At 36.9% G+C, this 18,155-nt stretch overlaps 1 protein-coding gene across 7 annotated transcripts in view; it reads left to right on the top strand.

Annotated features, from left to right (window-relative positions):
• KIF3A (kinesin family member 3A) overlaps positions 1–18,155 on the top strand; it is a 143,117-nt gene that overhangs the window by 5,902 nt on the left and 119,060 nt on the right. For all 7 annotated transcript variants that reach the window (XM_088798598.1, XM_088798600.1, XM_019756045.3 and 4 more), the window contains exons 2-4: positions 1,975–2,248; positions 11,361–11,505; positions 11,647–11,731. In XM_088798598.1, coding sequence (XP_088654724.1) covers positions 1,975–2,248; positions 11,361–11,505; positions 11,647–11,731 — 504 coding nt within the window. The remainder of the gene's footprint in view (positions 1–1,974; positions 2,249–11,360; positions 11,506–11,646; positions 11,732–18,155) is intronic.

Genomic DNA, 18,155 nt, shown 5'->3' with positions numbered 1-18,155 from the left:
ACATTTAGCATTAAATGCTCCATATTTGTTCTTTGTCGTTGCTTTCAAGTTATTTATCAATGTGTTCAACAAATACTGGACACCAATCACAAGTTAGGCACTGGAGATAGAAGATTGGGCAAAACCAGCCTGGTTCTTCAATTTGTGAAGAGAGAAGCGTACCTTCTTGGACAGGGGTGAAAACCATACATGTTTATAGAGACAAGACACTTAACATTAATGAAGTGATTGGGTGGCATACGATATATGGAAGTAGATATTCTGATGAATTGTAATGTATTACCATGTAGGGCTGCTGGCCTACGGATGTCACATCATCTGTTGTTTTTTTAAGAGAATCTAGAAATTATTATTTTTGTGAAGTTTTTCAATTTTAGCAAATAATTCAAAAGATTTTTAAATACTACGAACCAAACAAAAGACATTTGTGGGCTGAATTCAGCCCCTTGACTACCTGGTGTAGACAAAGAAAAAGACAGACATTAATCAAATAATGAGTAATCTAAGCGGAATTGTGACCAGATGTAGAAGACGCTTGATAAGAGTGCTCTCAGGGCCCATACAGGCATACCTCATTGTATTGCGCTTCGTTTTTATTGCTCTTCACAGGTGTTTCTTTTTTTTTAACAAATGGAAGGCAAGACCTTCTATCAGCAAAAAGATTACAACTCTCTCTATTGCAGTACTCGCTTTATTGCTGTTGTCTGTAACGGAACCCGCAATATCTCTGAGGTATGCCTGTAGAAGGATTTGACCTACTCAGGGAAGTCTGCCCAGATGAGGTGATAGGTTGAGACCTACAGAATAAATGAAGAGGAGACTGGGGAATGTTCTAGGCAGGTGGAACAGCACATAAAAACTGAAGGAGCATGGTGACAAGAAAAGGCCTAAAAGAAAGCCAGTGTGGCTGTGGCTAAGAAAACCAAGCGGGATAAGTTGTGAAATGAGACTGGAGTAGACATGGGCCAGAGCCAGATCTTACAGGTTATCGTAAGGATTTTGATTTTTATCCTAAGATCTGTGGGAAAACATTGAAGAGTTTTAAGTAGGCGAGTGACATGATTAGATTTATGTTGAAGCTGACTGCCATGTAGAGAACAAACATCTAATTAGATGCAGGAATGTGGTTAGGAGTCTTTCATAATTCAAGGTGAGATAATGGTGACCTAGGAGCAGGGTGATGAAAGTAGAGAGAAGTATATTGATATAATCTATTCCTTGTCAATGACAGTGGCTTGTAGTTGTTTCTCTAATGCTTAGAAGAGTATCTGAAACAGTGGGAATTGAACAAGTATCTGTTCAACTAAACTGTTGGACTTCTTCACTTCAATAATAGGATTGCACTTTAACATAGATTCTTAATCATAAACTTTCAGAAGTTGAAACTTTACATACACAAATATTCATAAGGTTAGAGCCATACTAAAACATTTTTCTCTGTCTGCTATTGGACTTCCTTTTCTGTCTTTCATTTATTGTTGCCTTCTATAAAGAAGATAGACTATATATAGATATATGATAAAAAATGTTTTATTAATTCATTACAGAAAATAAACCTAAAAGTCTCAGAGGAACACAGGACCTACTATTATATTCTTGATTAAAGTTGTTAACCATGTTAACATTTGTTTTCCTACCGATGGGAAACACAGGAAGTCAGGGAGTTCAATGCAGGATGACAGTCTGTGATATACTGGTTCATTTTCTGCTTGACTAGCGTTTACTGTAAATGTAAATTAGATTTTCTCTCCCTTCATTTGTATTATAAAAGAAACATTTCCTTTTTATATTTCCTAACAAGCTTTTTCCATATATCTATAAGATCTTTAATTGCATTTAACAAGTATTTATGGAATGCTTTAATATGTGCAAGGCACTGAGATGGTAAAGTAGCCTTTTTCAAATTTTAAATTTTGTCTGTTGAAGGTATAAGTAAATGTTCTTTTCATTATTTGTAAATATTTTCTCCACCAGATCAATAAATCAGAGAAGCCGGAAAGCTGTGATAATGTGAAGGTGGTTGTTAGGTGTCGGCCCCTCAATGAGAGAGAGAAATCAATGTGCTACAAACAGGCTGTCAGTGTGGATGAGATGAGGGGAACTATCACTGTACATAAGACTGATTCTTCCAATGAACCTCCGAAGACATTTACTTTTGATACTGTTTTTGGACCAGAGAGTAAACAACTTGATGTTTATAACTTAACTGCAAGACCTATTATTGATTCTGTTCTTGAAGGCTACAATGGTGAGTACTTTATATAGTTCACTTTTTTTTTATAGTTCACTTTTTTAAACAACTTTATTGAGGTATTAGTACCCCATAAATTCATCCATCATAATTGCACAGTTTGATGAATTGTAAATACATACAGAGGGTGCCAAAAAGATGTATACACATTTTAAGAAAGGAAAAAGCTGTATAAAAATTGTAATACTCAGTATATACTGATAACAAAAGATAAACACAAGTCATGTGTATACATTTTTTTGGCACCCCTGGCACAGTTGTGAAACCATCATCACAATCCAATTTTATCACCCTCAGAAAGTTCCCTTCTGTCCATTTGCACCTTCAGGCAACCATTGACCTGCTTTCAGTCTATAGTTTTGCCTTCCTTCGAAATTTCAAGTAAATCAAATCATGTACTATTTTGTCTTTTTTAACTGTTTTCTTTTATTCAGCATAATGTTTTTGAGGCTCATCCACGTTGTTGCATGTTTCAGTAGTTTGTTCCTTTTTATTGCTAAGTTGTATTTCATTGTGTACCGCCTTTTGTGATCTTTGATGGAAATCTGAATTGTTCTAGTTTTTTGTCTATCATAAATAATGTTGCTATGAGCATTCTTTTATAAGTCTTTGTGCAGGTACATTTTTAAGTTTCTCTTGGGTAGGTACCTAGGAGTGGAATTACTGGGTCATATGGTTAATATATATTTATCTTTTGAGGAAATGGCCAAAAACTTTTCCAAAGTGGTGACTACTTTTTCTCCCACGAACAAGGTTATGAGGGTTCCAGTGTCTTCACATTCTTTTTTTGGGGGGGAATATTGGGGAACAGTGTGTTTTTCCAGGATGTCAAGTCATTTTTCAATCTAGTTGTGGGGGGCACAGCTCAGCTCCAAGTCAAGTCGTTGTTTTCAAACTAGTTGTGGAGGGCGCAGCTCACTGGCCCATGTGGGACTCGAACCGGCAACCTTGGTGTTAATGAGCACCACGCTCCAACCACTGAGCAAACCAGCCACCCACCAGAGGCTCAGCTCCAAGCTCAATTCATTGTTTTCAATCTAGTTGTGGGGGGTGCAGTTCACTAGCCCATATGGGAATCTAACTGGCAACCTTGCTAAGAGCTGGCGTTCTGTCCAACTGAGCCATCCTCCCGCCCCTTCACATTCTTGCCAACGTTTAGATTACCAGTCTTTTTAATTATAGCCATTCTGGAGGCTCTGTGGTGGTATCTCCTTGTCTTGTATTTTCCCCAATGACTAACAATGTTGAACATCTATTGTGCAATTGACCCTTGAACAATGCAAGGGTGAGGAGCGCTGACCTCCTGCGCAGTCGAAAATCATATAACTACTATTTATTAGCCATTTATTAGCCGTTTTAGATTGGTAAAATATCTCTTAAAATATTTTGCCTGTTTTTAAATTTGGTTTTCTGTCTTATTATTGAGTTGGGCTCTTTATATATTCTGGATTCAAATCCTTCATCAGATATGTGATTTGAAAATATTTTCTCCAGTCTATGGCTTCTCTTTTCATTTTCTAATGTTTTTTTAAGAGAAAAAGTTTCAAATTTTGATTTAAGTCCAGTTTATCAGTTTTTTTTATCATTATGCTTTTGGTGACATAGCTAAGGAATTTTTGCCAAACCCAAGACTACAAAGATTTTCTAAGCTTTTATCTAGAAGTTGTAAACATTTTAGGTCTTATATTTAGATCTGATCCGTTTTGAGTTATTTTTTATATGTGGTATGAGATAAGGGCCTACGTTCTTTCTTTTTTTTTTCCTTCTTGTCTATGGATATCCTGTTGTTCCTGCACCATTTATTGAGAAGACTGTCCTTTCCCTATTGAATAAATTGGCACTTTTGTTAAAAATCAACTGATCACAAATGTGTGGGTTATGTCTGGATTGTCTATTCTATTCTATGTCTGTCCTGTTTTGATTACTGTAGCATTAAATACATTTTGAAATTACATAGTATATATCTTCTATTTGTTATTCTTCAAAATTGTTTTGGCTTTTCTAGGTCCTTTGCATTTTACACATAAATTTTAGGATTTCACCTTGTCAATTTCCACACACACACAAAAAACCCTATTGGGATTATATTATTATTCTGACAACACAGAATCTTCCAATCTTCCAATTGGAAATGTGTTAGTTTCCAAATATTTTGAGATTTTCCAGAAATTTTTGTTACTGATTTCTAATTTAATTCAATTTTAGTGAGAGCACATACTGTGTATGATTTGGGTCTTTTATTTTATTGAGACTTGTATGGCCCTGAATGTGGTTTATTATTATTAAAAATGTGCATATACTTGAAAAGGATGTGTATTTTGCTGTTGTTGGATGGAGTGTTCTATAAATGTCCATTAGGTCAATTTGTTTGATAGTATTCTTCAAATCTTCTATGTACTTAATTATTTTCTACTTGGTCTGTCAGTTATTAAGAGAGGGGTATTGAATTCTCGGACTGTATTTTTATATTTGACTATTCCTTTCAGTTGTATCAGTTTTGGCTTTATGTATTTTGAAATCACGTGAGTAGATACATAAACACTTAGGACTTTTATGTCTTCTTGATGAATTAACCACTTTTTCGTTATGAAATTACCCTTTTTATCCCTGGTGATATTATTTACTGTGAAACCTACTTTGATACTTTGATATTAATATAGACATTCTAGCTTTTTTTTTTTTTTTTTTTGCTTAAATAACAGATATTTATTCTCTTGTGAGACTAGAGGCTGGAAACTAGTCTGAGATCGAGATGTAGGCAGGCTTGGTTCCTGCTGGGGGTTGTGAGGGCGAATCTGTTTCATGCCTCTGTCCTTGCTTCTGGTGGTTTGCTGGCAGTCTTTGGTGTCTCTTGGCTTGAAGACACATCATCCTTATCTCTATCTTCATCTTTGCATAGTGTTCTCCTTGTGTCTAGTTTTCTTTTGATTAGTGTTAACATGGTGTGTCTTGTTCCATTCTCTTACTTTTAACCTGTTTGTGTTTTTATATTGAAAGTGCATTTCTAGTAGGTAGTTGTGCTGGAGGTCACTAAGCTCACCCAAGGTTCGATGATTGCTAGGAGGATTCACGGGACTAAGCATATAGTTGTACTTAGGGCTGTGGTTTATTATACCCAAAAAAAGATACCAAAAAAGGGAGAAAAAAAAACCAGTAAAGGGAAAAGGTGCATGGGGTGAAGTCTGGAGGAAACCAGATATGAGCTAAGAGTCCACTAGTGGGCACACGGCATGCACTTGATTCTTCTAGCGCTGAGTGTGACAACACGTGTGAAAGGTCAGGGAAGCTCTTAGAGACTCAGTGCCTGAGGTTTTTATTGGTGGCTGCTCATGTAGGCACCCTGGGCCTAACACATGCCAAGATCCCAGACTCTCAGAAGAAGGAAAGCATATGTTGAGCATAAACCACCATGTTTATACAAACAGTTTGGGCACAGTGAGCCACTTATCAGTTAGAGATTGGTGGGAACCCTCCCTAAATCCAAATTCCCAGGTGCCAACCAAAGGCCAGCCTTGACAGGTCTGCTGTGTTAGCTCTTTTTTGCATAGCAGCATATATAGTGGGTCATGTTTTTTTAATCCATTATTGCTATCTCTGCTTCTTCATTGGGGGTATTGCGATCATTTACATTTAAAGTGATTATATGGTTAGGTGTAAATCTGTCATTTTGCTATTTATTTTTTCTTTGTTCCATTCTTTATTCTCCTTTTCCTCTTTTTATACCTTCTTTTGGATTAATCGAGTATATTTATTATTCCATTCTATTTTCTCTTGGCTTATTGCAATACATCTTTGTTTTATTTTAGTGGTTGCTTTAAGGTTTATAGTATAATTTTTTAATATTTCACAGTTTACCTTTAAGTGATATAACTTTAAGTATAATATAAACATTTTATACTATACTTCCATTTCTCTCCTCCCAAGCTTTGTGCTATTGTGCTATACATTTTACTTCTACATGTTATAAACGCTAAACTACATTGTTATTATTTTTGTTTAATCTGTTAGTTATCTTTTAAAGAGATTTAAATACTAAGAAAAATATCTTATATACTTATTTACCTGTGTAGTTAACCATTTTTAGTATTCTTTATTCCTTTATGTAGATCCATATTTCCATCTAGTATCATTTTCCTTCTGCATTACAAAACTTCCTTTAACATACTTTAGAGTGTGAGTCTGGTGGTAATGAATTCTTCCAGGTTTTGTAATCTAAAAAAGTATTCATTTTTGCCTTTGTTTTTGAAAGATATTTTCACTGGCTATAGGATTCTAGATTCATAGTTTCTTCTTTTAATACTTTAAAGATATTGCTGTAGTCTTCTCATTTTGTATTTTTTTTTCTGATCAGAAATCTGCTTTCATTGTTATCTTGGTTCTTCTACATGTAACATGTTTTTCTTTTTCTAGTTGCTTTTAAGGTTTTATTCTTTTTCACTGGTTTTGAGCAATTTGATTATGATGTGCCTAGTGTATTTTCTTCACGTTTCCGTGCAGTATTACTGCTCATTAAGCTTCTTGGATCTATGGGTTTATAGTTTTAATCAAATTAGGAAAAATTTCAGCCATTATCTCTTCAAATATTTTTTCTGTCCCCAGTCTCCACTTTTGGGGGACTGCAAAGATGTGTGTATTAAAATGGCTGCTTGAAATTGTCCCATAGCTCATTGATTTTTTTTTCTGTTTTTTCTCTGTTTTATTTTTTGTTTCTGTTGGTATGTTTTCTTTGTAACCTTTTATTTTGCATTGTCTAATCTATTGACCCTGTCTATAATATTTTTCACCTGACACATTGAAGTTTTCATCTCTAGAAGTTTGATTTGAGTCTTTGTTATATCTTCCATCCAAGCTCTTCCAAAACTCCATCAAAAGTTTCCACTGAATGTTTAACATAGAATACAGTTTTTATAACTGTTTTAATGTCCTGTCTTCTAATTCTAATATTTGTGTCAGTTCTGAGTTGATATTGATTGATTGATTTCTTCGTTATTAGTCATATGTTTTTGCTTTTTTGCAAGCTTGACAATTTTTTGTTGGATGCCGGACAATGTGAATTTTACCTTAGATCTTGGATATTTTTTTATTCTTGTAAATATTAATGACTTTGTTCTGTGTTGCAGTTACTTGAAAACAGTTTGATTCTTTCAGATTGTTCTTTGAAGATTTTTTAGTTAGGACTAGAGCAGTGCTCATTCTAAGGTTATTATTCTCCACTACTGAGGCAAGACCCGTTTATATACTGTACCTTAGTCCTGTGAATTACAACGTTTTCCAGTCTGGTTGGTGGCAACAGGTTCTGTTCCTGGCCTGTGTGAATGCCGGGACTCTTTCTTCCAGCCCTGCCAGATGATGCCCACCCCACACCTACCCCCCATTTAGATAGTTTCCTGAGACTCTTGTGCTGACTTGTCCTCAGCCCGATACTTGAGGAGGACCCTCTGCAGATCTCTGGAGCTCGTTCTGTGCAGCTTTTTCCTCCCTGGTACTGTCTCGTCTCCTCCAGATGTTTAGCTGTGTTGGTTTCTGGACTCAGCTCCTTCTCAGCCTGCGGAGTCTTCCATCTGCTGCTTAGATGGAGAATCTGCTCTCTGACCCATGACTTGGCTTCTCTGTCAAGACAGGAAGCCGGGCAGTCATAGCGCCCGCCTCACCTGTTTCCCATCTTTCAGAAACCATTGTGTTTTGTTGTCTGATGTCCATTGTCTTGAAAACTGCTGTTTCAGATATTTTGTCTGCTTTTTAGATTCAGCCAGGAGGGTAAATCTGGTTGTTGTTACTTAACCTTTGTTGGAAGCAGAAATATCACTAGTTTAATTTTGAATGAACAGAATTATGTATTTTAAAACATTTGTACAGAGTAATATGTGAATGTCAAGGGACTTTTCAACTATTTTCCAGTGTACTATGCTGACTGAAAATTGTTGATGGTAACAAATAGAAAAACATTTTGAAAAGGGACTAAAATTAGGAATGCTATAAGAATGTAATGCAGTTTACTCTGCATTATTCGAGTGCGGTTAAGCTATAACTTTTGGATTGTCCATGGCAGATACATAATTCTTCTACCATTTAAATTTTTTTTTTTTTTTTGAGATTAAGACTTCCTTTTTTAAGGGCAGTTTTAGGTTCACAACAAAATTGAGTAGAGTGCAGAGAGTTCCCATATATCCCTTTTCCCCAGGCGTGCACAGCGTCCCCACTCTGGACGTGCCACACCGCAATGGGACACTGGTACAGTCCATGAGCCTACACTGACCCAGCGGCGTCACCCATCCATGGTCACTCCTGGTGGTGCACTCTGTCTCCATAGTTCCACTGTTTCCAGAACGTCACACAGTATGCAGTATTTTCGGATTGGCTTATTTCTCTTAGTGATACGCACTTAAATGTTCTTAATGCCTCTTGATAGCGCGTATCTTTTTAACACTGAATAATAGTCCATTGTCTGGATGTACCACAGTTTACTTTTCTTACTGAAGGACGTCTTACTGAAGGATGGTTGCTTCCAGACTTTGGCAATTGTGAATAAAGCTGCTGTAAACATCCGTGTGCAGGTTTTTTGTGTGGATCTTCTACCATTTTTAATATATAGTTAGGAAATGAGGAGGGAATAAAAAAAACTCAGGTCATTTTTAGTTTTTCAAAAGTAAAGTTTTAAAAGAAGTTCATAGTGAAGGAAATCATAGCATTAGGTTTGTTAAGTTTGACATTTAAAAGCTAGAAATTTGGAATCTCATCTTTGAAAATGAGTTTTTCTTTTATTCTAGGGGATTCCTGGCCCTCCTTTCTCAGCTCTAAAATTATAGGTTAATATCCTTTTTAAATTAGTCATCTTCGTATATTTAATGCATTCATAGGAATTGCATTAACAATTAATTTTGAGTTTGAAAATTTTTTTGGCCTTTACATACTGATTAAAAATATGGGCTCTGGAGCCAAATGTATTGTGTTCAGATCTTGTTTCTACCACTTACTATGACATTGAGTAAGCAACTCAACCTCTCTAAGCTTTTGTTTCCTCAGCTAACCTATGGGAATATACATAGTGCCTAGCTTTTAGGACTGGGATGAAAATTAAATAAGAATGCATGTGGAGTGCGTGGTTTAGCAAATGGTCGGTCAGTGGTAGCTGTTGTGTCTACAATGCAGCCTGTGAATTCATATTTTCAGCTCTTTTGAATGCAATCACTTATTCTGTGTTCTTAATGGAAGAGTTTGAAATATTTAGTTAGAAATATTAAGACTTTTTTATTCCCATGTGCAAAAGATGGCTTCTGTTGTGATTATTTTCACGTAAAGTCTGAAGTTGATGACATTAGAGGTTAGCTGAACAAGTGGTAGTAGTTGAGAAACCTTTTTCATTTACGCTGTCACTTCTGAGGCTATCTTCTCATACTGCACTGCCTCCTGAGGAAATGTCACCCACTCCCTTGGCTTCAGTTGACAAATGAATCTCATCCATCTACCTGCCTGCTTGACACATCCATTTGGGTGCGTCTTAGGCACTTCAAGCTCAGTATGCCCCAAACTGAATTCACGATCGTCCCTTTCAAATCATTATTTCTTCGAGTGGTGTTCACCATCTCAATACATGAGATGCTGTACATCCCCTTGTGTAAGCCCGAAATTTGAAAATCAGCCTCAACTTTTCTTTTCCCTGGTCCTCTTCTGCCTAGTTATTTCCTAGGTCCTGTTGGTTCTAGCTGCTAAATGTCTCTGAAATCTTTCCATCTTTCTCATTCTCTTTTGTTGTCAGCCTCATCTCTGACCTGGTGAAGCTCTCCAGCCCTTCGTTTCTTCACAGCTCTCCTGCTATCTTCCAATTCTTTGTGTACTACAGCCATAGTGACCGCGATGGTAATCCTCTGACTGAAAAATCATTCTGTGGCTTCACTTTGCTCTTAGGATAAGCTCTAAAAGCCTTCACTTGGTCTTCATGGCCCTATGTGATTAGGTCCCTGCCAGTTTCTTCAGCTCTGTCTGCATCCACCTTCCTTTTCTGTTTCTTCCATTCTGGTCTCATTCCATTTCCTCAAAATCTCTATTCTCTTTGTTGCCTCTTGCTGTCCACTCTGTTCCTGTCGAATTCTTACTCATATTTCAGATTGTTTCTTCATCCTTACGTTTTCTGAAAAGCCTCCCCTGGGCTCTCCTTTCCACCTCCATCAGTTCTCCTGCCTGTCTAGATGAGGTCCCTTACTCCCATCTAGCTCTGTGTTTCTCTTTCCCACACTCATCCTGATTAAGATTGCACATACATAAGATTAGGGATTGTGTTTGTCCTGTTTGTCACTGTGTCCCTGGTGCCGGTCACAATGCCAGACTCAGGTGTGTGGTAAATATTTGTTGAACGAATGAATTTAACTACTTAGAAAGTTTAAATTGCGTCTGTTTAAATTGCGTCTGTTTTTACCTGTAATGATTGTTGTCATCTTTTTTGTTATTTTTTTTTGTTTTGTTTTCTTAATTCCCTCATTCCTTACTTTAAAAAAAAAGAAAAAGAAATAATGCACTTACTTTAGAATTAAAAAAGAAAATAACCACTGTTATTTAGAGTACTTGTACTCTACCAGGCATGGCGTTGGTTTGCGTAAAGTAAATTGTTTCATTTGGTTCTTACTGTTAATGTAGGGTAGTTATTCTTATCCACATTTTACCGCTGAGGAGACAATCTTTGGGTAGATACTTGTTGAGTGTCAAGTGGCTAAAAAGTGGCAGATATGTAGATTCACACTGAGGTTTCTGATCTAGAACTTGTATTCTTTTGCTATAAGTATACCACTTCTCCAATTTAATGTTCACATTAAGTTAATATACCCATTACAAGAAATGTTTTAAAATGATCTTCAATGTAAGATTTTATGTTTAGGGTTTGGGATACTTTTTATTAATAATTAGGAATACCTCATTAACTCTGGTGCTTTAACAGTGCTTGGCTCATGTGGCAGAGTACATGTTGTAACTGTTGATAATGAAGGTGAAATTTGTACTAGAATCAATTTTAAATTCAGGGAAGAAATTGCATCACAGTGTCAAAAGAATTAATTTTAATAGCTATTGTTCTGTATCATTAGACTAAAAAGTCATTGATTTTCTTAATCATTTTCAGGGACTATTTTTGCATATGGACAAACTGGAACAGGCAAAACGTTTACCATGGAAGGTGTTCGAGCTGTTCCTGAACTTAGAGGAATCATTCCAAATTCATTTGCTCACATATTTGGTCATATTGCAAAAGCAGAAGGTGACACAAGGTAAAAGATAATTATTTCATTTTCTAATATGGAGAAGTTAAGAAAGGCATATAGGTACAAATTTCATAAACACATTTAAAAACTGTTCTTATAAATATTTCACTGTTTTTTATGTTTTTAAAAATGATGTTTTCTTTATAGATTTTTGGTTCGAGTGTCCTATTTGGAAATATATAATGAAGAAGTTCGTGACCTTTTGGGCAAGGATCAGACACAGAGGTTAGAGGTAAGGGTAATTAGAATTGGAATACTTTCAAAGCAATAGAATGCTTGCTAAATTAAAGTCCGTTTTGTACAAAAGGTACTTTTAATATTTATTTTTTGACCAGGTAATATGATCCCGTAGTTCAAAATAAAAATATTATAAAAATTTGTGCATGGAAAAGTCTTGTGCCTACCCGATCTGCCTCATTTCTTCCCAACCTAAGATAATCACTTTCAGTATTCTTTCAGTGTTTCTTTATGTGAATATAAACATACACAATTTTATTTTTACTCCAAATTTACATACTGTATATACAGAGGATGCTAAAAAAATGTATACACATGTTAAGAAAGGAAAAACTATTAAAATTGTAATACTCAATATATACCAATAACAAAAGATGAATACAAGTCACGTTTGACTTCTGCAATTACAAGAGGTGCTCAAAGTGGTTACCGTCAGCGTCCAGACACTTCTGATTATGGCAAACTACTGCTTGACCAACGTTGACCAAAGTGTCCACTTGTACACATTTTTTTGGCAGCCCTGATGTTGATCTGCATGTGGGTTCACATGCAGTTGTAAGAATAATACAGAGAGAGTACCCTTTTCGCAGAGTACGTTTTACACAGTTTCCAAGTGGTAACATTTTGTAAAGTTACTGTACTGGTATCACAACCATGATACTGATATTGATATAATCTACAGATCTCGTTCAGAGGACCCCAGTTTTTCTTGTACTCTTTTGTGTTCTGTACTATTTTATCATGTGTAGATTGGTATATCCGCTGCCATGTCAAGTACTAAGCAGTTCCATCACAAACATGCCTTATGTTGCCCTTTCATAACCGCATCCAATTCTCCCTCTGTCCCCATCCATAACCCCTGACAACCCCTAATTTGCTTTCCAATTCTAAAATTATGTCATTTCAGAAATGTTATATAAATGTAACCATACAATGTATAACCTTTTGGGGTTCATTTTGTGTCACTTGACATACCTCCCTGGAGATTCATCCAAGTTGTTGCACGTCTTGATAGTTCATTCCTCTTTGTTGCTGAGTGGATTGCATAGTATATGTGTGTGTCATAGTTTGTGTAACCATTCACCTGCTGAAGGACACCTAGTCTAGGCTGTTTACAGTTTTTGCCTATTATGAGTAAAGCAGCTATGAACACTCACACACGGAATTTTTATGCAAATGTGAGATTTCATTCTCTGGTATGAATACCCAAGAGTACTCCAAAATTCAAGTTAGAAAATTTTAAACTGTCAAAAATATAGGTATTAAGACTAATTATGAACATAGTCACGAATGCTAGTGTTTTCGATCTTTCTTTTACCTGAAGAAACTTTCTGATTAAGAAATTCTAGCTTGTACACTTTTGGGTAATAGATTGGCACCAAAGATTACTTTTGCCATGCATTTTAGAAAAGGGAAATGTGAGAGTCTATGCATAAATGTCACCTAATCACTGTGATAAATTTGTGAATTGGTACATTATGCTGTTAACTGGCGAGTATAGCTGATTCACATTCATTATTTTTTTAATTGAGGTATAATTCACATAACATAATATTCACCCTTTTAAAGTATACAGTTTAGTCGTTCTTAGTATAGTCATAGTTATGCAACCATTACTACTATCTAATTCTAGAACATTTTCATTACTCCAAAAAGAAACCCCATTACCCTTTAACTGTCCCCCCCACCCCGTATTCTCCCCAGTCCTAGGCAATGCCTAATCGACTTTTTGTCTCTATAGATTTGCCTGTTTTGGATATGTCTTATAAAGGAATAGTATAGTATGTGGTCCTTTGTGACTAGCTTCTTTCACTTAACATAATCTTTCATGGTTCATCCATGTTATAGCAGGTATCAGTACTACGTTTCTTTTTTTTTTCTTTTTTTTTTTAAAGATTTTTATTGGGGAAGGGGAACAGGACTTTATTGGGGAACAGTGTGTACTTCCAGGACTTTTTTCCAAGTCAAGTTGTTGTCCCTTCAGTGTTAGTTGTGGAGGGCGCCGTTCAGCTTCAAGTTGTTCTTTCAATCTTAGTTGTGGAGGGCGCAGCTCAGCTCCAGGTGCAGTTGCTGTTGCTAGTTGCAGGGGGCGCAACCCACCATGCCTTGCGGGAATCGAACCAGCAACCTTGTGATTGAGAGGACGCGCTCCAACCAACTGAGCCATCTGGGAGCTCAGCCGCAGCTCAGCTCAAGGTGCCATGTTCAATTTTAGTTGCAGGAGGCGCTGCCCACCATCCATTGCGGAACTTGAGGAATTGAACTGGCAACCTTGTGGTTGAGAGCCCGTGCTCCAATCAACTGAGCCATCCGGGAGGCAGCTCAGCTCAAGGTGCCATGTTCAATCTTAGTTGCAGGGGGCAGAGCCCACCATCCCTTGCGGGACTCGAGGAATTGAACTGGCAACTTTGTGGTTGAGAGCCCACTGGCCCATGTGGGAATCGAACCAGCAGCCTTTGGAGTTAGGAGCATGGAGCTCTAACTGCCTGAGCCACCAGGCCGGCCCAGTACTACGTTTCTTTTCGTTACTGAATAATAATGCATTGCACAGATATACCATATTTTACTGATTCCTTCATCAGTTGAACATTTGGGTGGTTTCTGTTTTTTGTCTATGATGAATAATGCTCTTATGAATGTTTTTGTATGAGGTTTTGTGTGAACATATGTTTTCAGTTCTCATGGTTATATACCTATGGGAGCAATTGCTGGATCATGTGGTAACTTTATTTTTAGCCATTTGAGGGACTGCCAGACTTTTTCACAGTGGCTGCACAATTTTACATTCCCACCATCAGTGTATGAGGGTTCCAGTTTCTCCACATTCTCACCAACATTTGTTATTGTCTGTCTTCTATTATTGCCGTTGTAGTTGGTGTAAGGTGGTATCTCATCGTGGGCTTGATTTCCATTTCCCTGATGGCTATTGATGCTGCGCATCTTTCCCATGCTTACTGGCCACTTGTTTACCTTCTTTGGAGAAATGTTTGTTCAGATCCTTTGACCATTTTTAATTGGGTTATTTGTTTTTGTTTTTGAGTTGTAGTAGTTCTTTATATGTTCTAGATACAAGTCCCTTATCGAATGTATGATTTGCAAAAATTTTCTCTCATCTATGGGTTGTCTTTTTACTTTCTTTTGGTATCTTTTGTAGCACAAAAATTTAAAATGTTGATCATGTCTAATTTCTTTGGTGTTATACCTAAGAAACCAGTGCTTCATCCAAGGTCACGAAGATTTATGCCTTTATTTTCTTCTAAGAGTTCTGTAGTCTTAGCTCCAATATTTAGGTTGTTGATCCATTTTGAGTTAATATTTGTATTTGTAACTGGTGTGAGGTAGAGGACCAACTTTATTCCTTTGCATGTGGATATCCAGTTGTCTCAGCACCATTTATTGAAAAGACTAGTTTCCCACATTGCGTTGCTTTTTTCTCTAAACAGTGAATTGTGGCAATCTTTCTGTATCATTACAGGGAAAGCTTCTTCTTTTTCTTTTTTCTTCTGTCCTTTTATAAAGCTGCATAATATCCTTTGTATGGACACAGTTAAAATTTATTAAGCCGGCCCTCTGGTTGTTTCTGATCTTTTGGTGTCACAAATAATTCTGTAGTAAGTAGCCTTCTACAAATCTCATTTCATGTGCAGCCATATCTGAGGACACATTTTTTTAAAAATTTTGTAAAGATTTTATTGGGGAAGGGGAACAGTGTGTATTTCCAGGACTTCATTGGGGAACAGTGTGTTTTTCCCAGGACCATCAGCTCCAAGTCAAGTTGTTGTCCTTCAGTCTAGTTCTGGAGGGCACAGCTCCCCTCCAAGTCCAGTCGCCATTTTCAATCTTAGTTGCAGGGGGCGCAGCCCCCTCCCCCACATCCCATGTGGGAATCGAACCGACAACCTTGTTGTTAAGAGCATGCGCTCCAACCAACTAAGCCATTTGGCCGCCCCTCGGCAGCTCAGCGGCAGCTCAGCTCAAAGTGCCATGTTCAGTCTTAGTTGTGGGGGACACAGCTCACCGGCCCATGTGGGAATTGAATTGGCAACCCTGTTGCTTGGAGCTCGAGCTTTAACCAACTGAGCCATCCGGCCGCCCCTGAGGGTACGTTCTTGAAGCAGGTCTGTTGAGTCAGGTTTTAAATGATTTGTAAATATTGCCAAATATTTTAATATTTTAGGAAATGAGACAAAGAAATGATCAGTCTTTAAAACATTAATATTGGAATTTTGATTGGAATTGCATTGTCAGTAAAATAGAGAATAATGTATGAGGTATGATCAAGCAATACAGTGAATGTTTAAATAAAATAATTTATTACTGTAAAAGACACATTGCCATAATCCCCCTCAAAGTACTCCCCCTCGCTTTGAATACACTTATCCCATCATTCTTGCCATTCTCTTAAACAGTTCTGGAAGTCCTCTTTTGTGAGTGTCTTTAGTTGTGCTGTTGTGGCTTCCTTGATGTCCCGAATCATTTTGACTCTAGGGAAGAGCCAGAAGTCGTACGGTGTGAGATCTGGGGAATAAGGTGGATAAAGATACACCATAATGTTTTTATTTGCCAAAAGTTGCCATACCAGAAGCAATATGTGATACGGAGCGTTGTCATGATGGAGGACACTTTAAAACACACCTTCTCTCCACCGTAGCTCACACTTGACCGATCGCATCGAACAAGTTGAAACTTGTCACACACTGTGACTAAGGTTTAATGTACTGCTTCCCGTATTGAAGATCCCTGCCTTTCTGTTGGATGGCACTCGGCAGCAGCATTCACTGTATATTCTTGGATCACAACGGAAAGGCTCTGTGTCACACATCGCTTCTGGTACGGCAATTTCTGTCAAATGAAAACATCACCGTGTGTCCTCCTTCACCTTATTCACCGGATCTGGCACCATGTGACTTCTGGCTCTTCCCCAAAGTCAAAGTGACCATGAAAGGTAAATGTTTTGAATCGATTCAGCCTGTTGAGGCAGCCACAACAGCGCAACTAAAGATACTCACAAAAGAGCACTTCCAGAACTGCTTCAGAAAGAGGCAAGGACAATGGGATAAGTGTGTTCAAAGCAAGGGGAGAGTATTTTGAGGGGGGTTGATGGCAATGTGTCTTTTACTGTAATAATTTTTTTTTCAATTTAAATACCGTAGTTTCTGATCACACTGGGTTTGTAGAATCACAGTAGCCACAACTCTAGAATGGTGTGGAATATACATAGCGTAGCAGCAGCTGCTATTACGAAGCTCTTACCATGTGGTAGCAGGCATTCAGTGCAGTAAATTGTGGTAGTAGTACATACTTTATTTCATTTACTCTCCCTAGCAGTTCAGTTTTTTTGATGTGAAAACTGAAACCTAGAGGGTTTCCTGACTTGCTCAAGGTCATGTAGCGGGTGAACGGTGGTATCATCTGGGATTAACAGGTGGTTTCTGAGGTTCTACCATTTTAGCTTTAATTCTGGCTCTGATCTCTTGAGCAAGTTACTTCACCTCTATTAGCCTTAGTTCTGCAACATGAAAGTGGAAATAATAATAGTATTTACTTTGTAGGGTTATTGCCAACATAAACAAATTATACAAAGTGTTTAAATCAATGCTTGACACATAATAAAGTATTCAATAAATGTTTTTCTTTTTACGTTTGTATAAACTGAGCTTTTGGAACAATATATTACAGGCTTAATGATTATATGTGTTTGTTGATCCTTAATGAAAGCTTATTCTATAATGATAATGTGTACATAGCAAATGTGAGGTAACTTTCTTTTTTGCTCGTTGTCATCTTTACTTTTGATGGATACTTTGTTAGTTTTGTGCTTTTTCCTTTTAAAAGTATATTGTTTTAGTGCACAAATTATTAGAATAATCATTTAGGGAGCATCTCCATTTTTGTATCAGTAATTATAGATCAGACTTATTCTCAGGAGCAGTCTTTTCAATGGTTCTCAACTGTATTAGACCCAATTTTTTAATAACATAATTTGTAATGCCCCTTTGACTATCCTGAAATAAAGTTCATTGATGATAAAATATACCTACGCATATAACTTTAAAAATATCAATATGCTGCCCAATTGTAAGATAAAAAGGAGAATAAAAGTACTTAAAAATACAATGCTAGTATTTCAACACATAAAATGCTTAGATGTGACCACATTTGATGACAGAATGAAGTAATCAGAGACATAAGCATCATGATTGCAACAGCTACAAATGCAAATTGTTACAAGGATGTTGTATTGCTGACCTAAACACCCTGGTTGGTGTTACTGTCAGTGATATACATGGTCTTTTAAATCCTTGACTAGCTCTTCGTAGAGTTCTGAGCAAAATAAAGTAGTTCTTTTCTCAGTTTTCCTGCATTCCTATATCATTATTATCCTCATGGAAAAGCACTTTCTCTTTATCTGTAAAATA

Source organism: Rhinolophus sinicus, chromosome 5, assembly GCF_057876585.1.
Source record: "Rhinolophus sinicus isolate RSI-liver-muscle chromosome 5, RSI-T2T, whole genome shotgun sequence".
In the NCBI taxonomy this organism is placed as follows: domain Eukaryota; kingdom Metazoa; phylum Chordata; class Mammalia; order Chiroptera; family Rhinolophidae; genus Rhinolophus; species Rhinolophus sinicus.
Note: the sequence above shows the minus strand (reverse complement) of the source record. Positions and strands in the feature narration are given on the sequence as shown.